General features: G+C 43.8%; 1 protein-coding gene across 2 annotated transcripts; it reads right to left on the bottom strand.

The window, feature by feature from the left end:
• Nucleotides 1-1,675: 1,675 nt before the first annotated feature.
• C2H8orf76 (chromosome 2 C8orf76 homolog) lies at nucleotides 1,676-10,847 on the bottom strand. Of its 2 annotated transcripts, XM_054191100.1 has the most exons (6): nucleotides 10,697-10,847; nucleotides 10,480-10,575; nucleotides 7,007-7,150; nucleotides 5,694-6,211; nucleotides 3,218-3,350; nucleotides 1,682-2,042 (listed from the first exon to the last, which is right to left on the bottom strand). In XM_054191100.1, the coding sequence occupies exons 1-6, from the start codon at nucleotides 10,808-10,810 to the stop codon at nucleotides 1,836-1,838; spliced, it is 1,212 nt and encodes a 403-aa protein (XP_054047075.1). In that variant the 5' UTR covers nucleotides 10,811-10,847; the 3' UTR covers nucleotides 1,682-1,835. The 2 variants fall into 2 exon arrangements, with proteins under 2 accessions (XP_054047076.1, XP_054047075.1); XM_054191101.1 differs by lacking the exon at nucleotides 7,007-7,150 and having other exon boundaries at nucleotides 1,676-2,042.

Genomic DNA, 10,847 nt, shown 5'->3' with positions numbered 1-10,847 from the left:
GCATGACTAAACCAAATATTCTGTAATACAGCATGAGTGCATTAATGCTTACCCAAGTGTACTTGCCAAGTCATCATCTTTCGTAACAAGCTGACCAGGATGTGGTTTAATCGCATTAAGTCACCAAACTATCAAAGATAATTTGACATGGCTGAAGGCAATATTCCATTTTTCCGGAGAGGTTTCACAGTCAACTTAGCAGAGGGCTATACCATACCAAGGCTTGGTGACACGTTCCCCTAACCAGTACCTTAAAGTAGCAGATACAAAATGTGTCATACATGGTGAATTACTATTCAGTTGTGAGTTCTTTAAAGTTTCAGCACTCTGTAGTGCTTCAGAAAAGAAAACACAGGAAAACATGAAGAAAAGCCACAGCAAATTATGTCAAAGAGATACTTGGTTTTTAAACTATATCCATTAAAGAACATTTTTACAAAAAGCTACAAAGAATTTAATTCTCACAGTTTAAGAGAAGACGGGGGGAGAGGACACTGACCTCTCCTATCAGGACGAACTGAGAGAGTTGGGGTTGTTCAGTCTGGAGAAAAGAAGGCTCCAAGGAGACCTTATAGTGGCCTACCAGTACCTGAAGGGGGCCTACAAGAAAGTTGGTGAGGAACTTTTTAGGATGCTGGGTAATGGTAGGACCAGAGGGAATGGATTAAAACTAGAGATGGGACGATTCAGACTGGACGTTAGGAAGAAGTTCTTCACCATGAGGGTGGTGAGACACTGGCACAGGTTGCCCAGAGAGGTGGTTGAAGCCCCTGGAAGTGTTCAAGGCCAGGCTGGATGGGGCTCTGAGCAACCTGGTCTAGTGGGAGGTGTCCCTGCCCATGGCAGGGGGGTTGGAACTAGGTGATCTTTAAGGTCCCTTCCAACCCTAACAATTCTATGATACTATGACACCTTGTTCGCCTCAAACGTCAATTATTTCAAGCAAAAGAAACTACAGGATAATCTCTGCCTTTTTCTGTAGAAGCCCCAAGCACGTAGCATCGACGCTTCAGAAAGTTAAGGCAAAGTGGGGTCGTTATCAGCTGAAAGCATAACATAAGGAGCTGTATGATGCAGAAACAACACTGCCACTTCTCACAGCAAAGATCTTCTTCCTTGTGGGGCTTTACAAAGGATATGATCTGACTAAACACCCTTCAGCACATATAAACAACGTTGACAGTTTTTCTCCTCCCTCGTCTAAGCACACTGAAGACAAGACTGTAGCTACTTCTATGCCTGCAAAAAACACTTAGCTTTGAAGAAAGAAAATCTCTTTCCAGTTCTAAGTTAAAATATTTACTGTTTAGATTTATTTTCTAAGACATATGGAATTCTTCTTATTGACAAATTCTCAGCGTAAATATATTTAAGATTTCTAGCTTTCCAGCTCTGAACAGGAAATCACTATAACGTCAATTAATCGAGAAATATTTAAAAAATACGAATTAATAAAATGGATAATTCCATGGCTCTAAATGCAACAACATAGAATTTGATAGCAAGAAACTTGCAAACTGAACATTATAAAGCAAGCCTTCCATCCCACCGGCATTGCAGGCCCCCAAAAAATCGCAGGTTCTTCAAGCACAAGACGGTGAGGTTTATAACGGAAAGCTATCTCTGAATGCTTGATATTATACTAGATTCTTTATTACTTTAAATGCACACAAATCAGTGAAGAAAATGATGAGATGTTAAGAGTTTAAATGCAGAGATTTATGTGTATTCTTAAAAGACATACAACAAGAATTCTTAAGAAATGTAATATGAACTTTATTGCATATATCATTTCATAATCATTTGGCGATATGAGAATAAATACAACAAAACCTTTAAGTTACCGAAGGTGGGAGATATATATCTGAATAGAACGGTCTGTCAAAGTGACATAAATCATCTTGGAGATTATCGAACCATTTGATTTCAAATTCTGTGGCTGACGCAGTTACCAATGATGACAGCGCTGAAGGGCCTATGCATTTTACTTCACCCTGAAATTCCTCTTTTAGTTTTTCTGGTATAAGATCCTGCCCCATAACCTGCAAACAGAGTAGGAAAGAAGATGAGAAATAAGAAAATAACTTGCAGAGAAAACAGCAAATATGACATTAATAACAGAGCTTTACTGTGTCCTTGAAAAGCCCTTGACACATGAACCACAGGCCATCCAGGAGAAGTTTCCAAGTCACGATCAAGCTGTCTGCCTGTTGCATTCTGCAATAAGGAGGGAGAACTGAGAGCCCAAGCTTCACAGCTGCACAACCCCACCCAGCCTCTGGCTGCGCTTCTACGGGGGGATTTTTATGCTCTGAGCAGCATTGGAAATCTCAGCGCCAGCTCTGCGTTCAGTGCTCACCTTGCAGCAACACCAACACTCTGATCTCCTCCTGGGGGTGTTGGAACACGGGAAGCAAGGAGAGAAGGTTCTCTTCCCAACCTTTTCAAAACCTGAGATAATCTGCATGCTACTGCCCTCTCATGGATGAAATCCCACCAGACTGCCTGCCAACCCGGCAATGGCTTGCATTTCACTAACTTAAAGCTGTAACACTGACAGCAAAGTTAGAATCTCGCTGCCTTCCTTTTGTTCCTTAAGACAAAAGTCAGAAACTCTATAAATAGCACTAAAAATTTTTAATCTTTATGACTAAATTCATGCAATGTTACTCTCCTCCTTTGTAGTTCTTTATTAAATTAAACTAAACTAAAACAGTACATCAAAATAGAAGGAAGAAAACATGTAAAAGGACGTTTCTGGCTTTTTCTGAAAATGTTTAATATTTTTTCTGGAAGTGTTTAAAACTGCTGTGGCCACCAAAGTAACCTCCACTTCCACTTAATGCTTGTGATTCACTTTGTAGCATCTAAAATTCCTGAGATAAAATCTGCATCCCAGGAAACGCACAGCGATGACGCACCTGTAAATACAAGATCTATGAGAAACTTAACAACCCCGAACATTCCTGGAAGGAGAATCTCAGCAGAACAGAGATACACCTGCATGACACAAGCCAGCGCTGTACAGGCATCACTGTCAGTTCCAGGTAACACACCACCAGGGCAACCCACCCCAGCTAATTTACCTTGCTTCCTGGCACAGTTAATTAGCTGAGGGGAGCGTCCCACTTACAGCACTTTGTGCCTGAACTGGCTCAGGTGCCTCAACCAGCCTACGTCTAGCTGAGAACTTGCACATGATGAAACATCCCCTTACCTTGGTCATCAACAGCAAGGAGTTTTCAGTGAAACCGAGACGTGCCACTTTGTCATCAATTTCTTTCTGACCTTTTATGTTATTCTCTAGTGCAAAGGACGACTGTTGCAACTGGGTAAGCTGAAGTAAAAGCCTGAAATGGAAAAGGCAGTTAAAAAAAAGGCACAGCTGGCAAAAGAGTAAGTCAGCAAACCTAAACCCAACCTAAATATAATACTTTAAACCAGCTCTTCTTCCCGACTTTTGCCAACTGCAAAAAATGCAAAGAAATGGATACACCCCTATCAATCTACTACGGGTATGGTATATCCGTGCTATGTCAGAAGTCCTGAGAATTGCCTTTGAATAAACAACATGCCAAGTACCTCTGGTTGCTCTGGGTAAACATTTTTCTCCCTGTGTATTTGTCACCCAATTTAAAAGCGAAGCTCCGATTTGCTAGCATTAACTGCAGCACATCAGGTGTCCCACAGCCTTAGTAAGACCTAACAAGACAGCAGCGCGTTTTTACCTATGGCAGTGATTATGTTTGTAACCTTAAAAGCTAGACGTTTGGGGGTTTTAGACAAATATCAAACATGCTCCCCACATAGGCCAACCCTGGAATATTTTCTAAAATCTTTCACCGTGGTTTTATGTTCAAGGCGGTGCCCCAGAGGTCACCACCATGACTCAATGAAGATTAGAAGTTGTGCTCACAAAGTGGCTTCATGTCATGAGGGACCCCAATCACCAACTGCTCAAGCAGAGAGAGCAGTGGCAGTTTCCAGAGTCCTCCTCACACACAGACTGTAAAACATGTCAGCAGAGGAAATATCTAAGTATATTCAACCAACGGACCACTGGGACTTAGCTGTATTGTTACTGAAACTATGTTTAATTCAAGCTTTATGCATAAAGAACGACAAAAGACTTTTTAATCACATTCGCTGAAGTTAAATGACGCGGGTGTTATAATAAAGGTGGGTATTTTTATGAAGAGTTAAGATCTTAGATGAAAGATTTAATTTAAGCATTATAAACATAAAAATTTACAAGTCTGAGCCAACAAGCCCTTTATAAATTCAGTAAAGTTTTGACTGGGAAATTCAAAGTAAAATGGAAAGTATTTTTAATTTGTAAAGCATTTTTGTTTCAAAATTTGCATCAACACAATGTAAGAAAGAGTGAAATCTCAATGAAAATTAAACAAAACCATTCCCCCAATTTTTTTTTTTTGTTAGCAAAACCAGAAGAGTCAATTATTCATGATGCTTTAACACAGAACCTTCTTTCCTACAAAAAGCGATACTAATACCCCTTTTCCAGGAGCGCTTTACCCTGCACATATGTTTATGCAATGTCCACATCTCACTTAAAATCCAACAGACCTGAAAATATTAGACAACCTATTTAATGCATGAGCCCTGGGCAGGGGAGAAGCTCGCCCTGGACAAGAGTATCTCCAAATAAAAACCACGATTACACTTTGTGAAACTCCGCAGCCCAGCAAGGAAATCCCACATTTTATAACTGCCTCAAAGCTAAACCATACACACCGAAACAAGCAACACAAATTATCTGAATATGAATGTAGCTTTAATATTCAATACCACTACTAAATCTATTAACTTCTCACAGGTAGCGATTAAAGTCACCATTTCTTAGTCTGAGTACGGTTAAAAGCGACTATGTCTTTTTTTACATTTCTTAAATCTTGCCCTAACGGGGCAGTTATAAAGTGTTCTCTGTAAATATTTGTGGAAGTTCATAAAATGGCTTTAAATACATTCGGTGACTAATAAATTAATGAGAGGCAAGAGGGGGGAAAAAAATTCAAGACAATTTTAACAAAACCAGTTCCTAATTATCTCTTCGAAAGGTTATGTTTTGGGGATTTTTGTTTTGTGCAAGAGTTTTAGGAAGAGAGGGAAGAAAAGGAAAGAGCATTTTAATGCAGCCCTGTCAATCAGCTGTCACAGAGTTCATTTTTCAACCTCATCCATTATGCAGGATGGGGGTATTATTATTAAATGGATTTTCGCTCAAGCATGAGGCTTCAAGCAAGTAAGACAGGTGGCACACAGAAGGAAGACTGGCTGGCCTTCCCTTTGGGGCACTTCTGCTGCTGCATCTTTAATACCAAACCAGGAAATTGCCAAGCTCTAACAGAAGCATTTGTTGAAGAACAAGCCCTTTTGTATATAATTACTTGAAGAGATTCATATAATAAGGTCATTAAAAAACGCTTTACTTCTCAACAGCGCATGATACTGGTTTACTCTTTCCACTCAGATTTAGGTTGTTCACAGCAACCATGCTAGTGCATTTTGCTTTTTAGATCTGAAGCAACAGCAGGGTGCTTCTAAGTTGGCGTTGCCATCACTGAAACAAAAATATAAAATGAAAATGTAAACTGAAAATCTTAAGAAGAATACGCTTTAAATTGTTCTTGATTGGGAGAAGTTGACATTGTTCTAAGAATATGTTTAGTTACCTTGCTCTAATAAACGAGGCACATGCCTTTATTCCAAATTTCTTCGACGTGTTCTGCTCCCAGGACTCGGAGGCTGAGCATTTCCCTTCGTTCATCCTTTCAGGTTCTTCTGAAGTACAGAGGAATTCTTTTGCAGCTTGGCTGCTGCTACAAGTCACTGCATTCTCCCTCTTTGTTTCGGTAGCAAGGCTGGACCAAGAGCCTTCTTTCTGGCCATCTGATCGGTGAGACTGCAAATTAATCTCTCTTCCAGTTGATGTTTTGAAACTACTATCACTTACACTAACCTCTTCAGACTGATTTAGATTTGTTTCTGGAATGACTATTGGAGACAAACTCTGTAAAAGGCTCATATAAGCTTCAGCAAGTAACTTCCAGTACCAAGGATTGAAAGGATGTAAGCAGATCAGTTGCTGCAGACACGTGATCTTTTTTTCTACATCTTCCAGACCCTGGTAAATGGCAAACTGCAGGTTGAGAACCGTCGTTAAGTGATCTGTGTTAGTAGCGCTGTTTCTCTAGAAACAAAAAGATAATAGATTAAAAAGAGGAGAAGAACAGAATCATCCTTCAGAGCCTAAGAAAATGTCTCCCTGAATAATGACGCACAAATATCGCTAAAGGTAATTTTTAAATTATACAAAACTGTGCTCTTAACTTTAAATGATGAAACATGATACAGATCACGCCCAATCAAGCTGACGCTATTCCCTCTCGCTGCCTTGTCCCAGTCTGAAAGGGAAGAAGGCCCCAAATGCTGTCATTTGTTTATTTGCCTTCAGACTTTTATACAGCTGCCCTTCTTTGTAGTATAAACACCTTTTATATAAAATAAACAGCAGCGGTAAAATTCTAGCGGACTTCAGAGCCTCTGGACCTCTTCCTTTATGGGAAAAACTCAATTTGTGGTTAGATACCCTTCCTGGTGGCAGTTTGGCAGCGAGTATATGGAAATAAAAGGGAGTTTTGAATGGTCACTTTTATAGTGGAAAGATTTAAGCACTCATTTATCCCCTTTCTTATAATTCCTATTACATTACATTAATTCTGCCTGGCAGAGCATGATATTTAGTCCCTTCCAGGACTACCAGCCTCCCTGCACAGGGAGCTCATTGTGGTACAGGGTGTTCTGATTTCTAAAGAGTGATTATATCTGCAGTGACAGTTACCCTCTGTTTACCAAATACTCCGAGCACTGAACATCCTGAAGGATTATACATATAAAGATTATTTTTCCAGAAAATGGTCCATATAAAAGAACTACTGGCAGTATTTTTGTGTTCAAAGCCTAAAAGAAAGATTGCATTATTTACCATTTTTTCTGCAATATCCAGAGCCTCCTCATGCCTTCCTAGGCGAGATAAACACCGAGCCTGGCCCTCTTGGACATCTCGTCTCATTGCAATGTTACTGGGAGGTAAGAGTAGTAAGCAGTTTGAGTATTCACACAGGGCTTTCTAGGAGTGTCGACGAAAAGAAAAGCCAAACAAAGCAGTGAGAGATTTTCATTTAAAAGCAAGCCTGACTGTATGTTTTGTTTATGACTATGGTCACAAAGGGAATTCAGGAGCTGAAGTCCACGTTTTCCTTTCTCCGGACTCAGCTACTACCTATGCCAGCAACAGATGAGCTCCCCGGTACTACACAGCCAAGTCTAAATGGGGATGAGCAACCTCAATCCTAATTCATGTTTAAGCCCTGGTGGGATTCACCACACATCTGTCCACCTCTCCCCCACCAGGCCTGATCCAAAAGGGATCACCTACTGACCTGGACAACACATGACACAAGGCATCTTTCCCCCAGCCACCAATTCAATGATCAGAGCACTCATCCTAAATTCAAATCTGTGACGTTCTCCACGGGAAGGTTTGAACCTGCAAGTACCTCACCTCACATGAATAATCACCAAGTTGGAGAATACCACAAGGAAGGTGAATCTCCATCGCTCCTGTAGGATGTTTCCAATTTGCATGAAATAATTAAATATTAATTGGGCAAAGGAAAAAGACAAGAATGAGCAATACTTCTGTAACTTAATGCTCAGGGCACTCACTAGGACTCCAATTAACATTTAAATACATTAAATTAAGTATTCAGCGAAACTAAGGCTGGAATCTTGGTTCCTCACGATTTGTGTAAGTGCTCAGACCAGAAGACTAAAGAGCAGTGCTCATTCTCCCGTCTCTCAAAATGAATATTTAATTATTCCTTGAAAACTTGAACGGTTCTAACAGAAAGAGCTTCCAGGCGACACACTCTAAGTACTTCCTAGCAAAATGGCTGAAATATTTTTCTTCCCTGGTGTTAAGCTTGCATTCTTTCTCAAGCAAAAGAGGGAGCTCCCCTCTGCCCAGTGAGCGCAGCAGCCACTGGTGAAAATGGATCAGAGGACGGCTGCAGGACACCCCTGTTCGCCTTGTTATGTGACAAAGGGATATAACCTGGCAAGGACCAGGCATTACGAATCCCAAGCAGATTCTACAGTCATTTATATCCTAAAAATGGGCACGGCTTAGATCACCGCTGTCCTTGGCACTTCCTATCCAGTGACGTAGGCTGACGTAAAAAGGTATTCACAACGAGTGAAGAGATTACTACCCTCATTACTTATTTCCAGCCCCTTTTCTAAGGTCAGAGCTCTCAATTCTGTAATTTTGTGTGCAGTCTAGTTCTGGTTCTGTCACAGTGATCCAGGTTAGCAATAAGACCAAAGACTAGACATTTTTAACATGGATGACTGTGACAGAAAAGGGTTAGGAAGCGACGGTCTGTTCCACTGGCAGATCTGAGGGGGTGTCATTCTCTCCCAAGAGGGCACCACAGCACACAGCAAGGCACAATCTGCTCTTCCTGAGGGTCAGCAGCCATGTCTGACTGCAGCCTGAGGCATCTTTCTTCTCAGCATACTTTTATGAATCCCTTCAGGGCGTCTCAGCTGAGATTCGAAAGCATCTGTCGGGTATAGACAAGGCAACAGTAGCGCTGGAATAACATTAAAAAGCAGAAGTCAGCGCCAACTGAGGTACAAAAAGATCCACAAATCCAATGGACAAAGCAAAAGGAGCGGAGTCTGAAGTCGGCCTGAGGGCTTAGAAATCAGGGAGACCGTAATGCAAACCATAGCCTGGAACAAGAAGCTATTACAGCTGAAACAACAGCAGAAGCGGTTAATTTCAACCAGGAAACAAAAGACTGTACCCTGCAACTAGGAATACAGAGGCAGGAGAGCATCCATAATCACGAATGTGGCTCAGGAAGTGAAGTAGGCAGTGAGGACAGGGTCTAGGACTACAGTGGGCAGGAACAGAAATGGGGAACATAAATGTACCCCAAAGGCACAACCAGCCATCCAGAGCGAAGGGAGGCAGTAGAAAGGTGGGACAATTAATGATGAGGCTCCCAAGCCAACTGTCAGGAGCCTGACAACTACAGTCAGCCTTCACCCGACAGCGGGGGGAGCTCTGAGAAAGGTGAGCGGCAGCCAGGTGGTTGCCAGCGATCTGACAGCCTTTGTGGGACATGGTGTTACCTCCAGGAGCAGAGAAATCCACACACACGCTGGCTGACCATGACCTCCATGGCCACAAACACCAGCTCTGCCCACTACTGAACCACTTGGATAGGAAAAGAAGAAATGGCCTCAAGTTGCACCAGGGGAGGTTTCGGTTGAATATTAGGAAAAACTTCTTCAGAGAAAGGGTTATCTAACATTGGAACGGGATGCCCAGGGAAGTGGTAGAATTGCCATCCTGGAGGTATTTAAAAGATGGGTAGACGCGGAGCTTAGGGACATAGTTTAGTGGTGGTTTTGTCAGTGTTAGGTTGATGGTTGGACTAGATGATCTTACAGGCCCCTTCCAACCTAGATGATTCTATGATTCTATGTGCACGCTGATCCGGATCAGCTCTGGGTGTGAAGTAGAATTTTTGGACAGTTTACACTGACTTCACGCTGATTCCTGGAAAGACAGTATCTGGCTGGGGGAGCTTGCCAGAACACAGGTAGGTATCATGGCCTGACAGCAGTGCAGACAGCAGGATGGCTGTTCACCAGGTCACTGTGCCTGCCCACAGGGCTGTTGTGCCTTCAGCACAAACAAGGAGCCAACAAGCTGGACGCTACTGCACCACAGACCCTAGCTGTGGCTCAGTCAGGAGGCTTTTATATAAATCATAGAATGGTTTGGGTTGGAAGGGACCTTAAAGATTACCTAGTTCCAACCCCCTGCCATGGGCAGGGACACCTCCCACTAGACCAGGCTGCTCAAAGCCCCATCCAGCCTGGCCTTGAACGCTTCCAGGGATGGGGCATCCACAGCTTCTCTGGGCAACCTGTGCCAGTGTCTCACCACCCTCACAGTAAAGAATTCCTTCCTAATATCTAATCTAAATCTCCCCTCTTTCAGTTTAAAACCATTACTCCTCTTCCTATCGCTACCTGCCCGTGTAAAAAGTCCCTCCCCATCTTTCCTGTAGGCCCCTTTGGGTACTGGAAGGGGCTATAAGGTCTCCCTGGAGCCTTCTCTTCTCCAGGCTGAACAACCCCAACTCTCTCAGCCTGTCCTCACAGCAGAGGTGCTCCAGCCCTCGGATCATCTTTGTGGCCTCCTCTGGACCCGCTCCAACAGGTCCATGTCCTTCCTGTGCTGAGGACTCCAAAGCTGCACACAGTACACACATATACATTCAGTCAACACACCGGAGACTACAGGATCAGCCCAGTTTACACCCCCACAACTTCCACCGACCGGGCCCCCAGGCCCTGCGAGAGCCCTGGAAATACCTCAAACTGGCGCTGCCGGTAGGCCCAGTCCGCCCGGAACTTGCTGGCCGTTATCCCGCCGCCGCCTTCCCCGCCGTCCCCCTCGCTGCGAAACCACTGCGGGCACAGCACAAACCCGTCAGATGGGCCCGGATCCGACCCGGCCCGGCCCGACCCGACCCGGCCCGACCCAGCCGGCCCCTCGGGCCGCTTCCGCCCGCCGCCCCGCTCTCCTCACGCCTGGCTCGCAGTGCTTGGCGCCGCCGGCCGGCCCGGCGCTGCTGGCCGGGCCCCGCTCCCGGCTCGGGGCAAAGAGGGAGTCCTCGAACTGCCAGCCCAGCAGCGGCTCCATCCCGCCGCTCCGCCCAGACCGGCCCCCGCCGCGCGGC

The sequence above is a fragment of the Rissa tridactyla genome, chromosome 2 (genome assembly GCF_028500815.1).
Source record: "Rissa tridactyla isolate bRisTri1 chromosome 2, bRisTri1.patW.cur.20221130, whole genome shotgun sequence".
NCBI lineage: Eukaryota > Metazoa > Chordata > Aves > Charadriiformes > Laridae > Rissa > Rissa tridactyla.
This window is presented reverse-complemented; position numbering and strand designations above follow the sequence as displayed.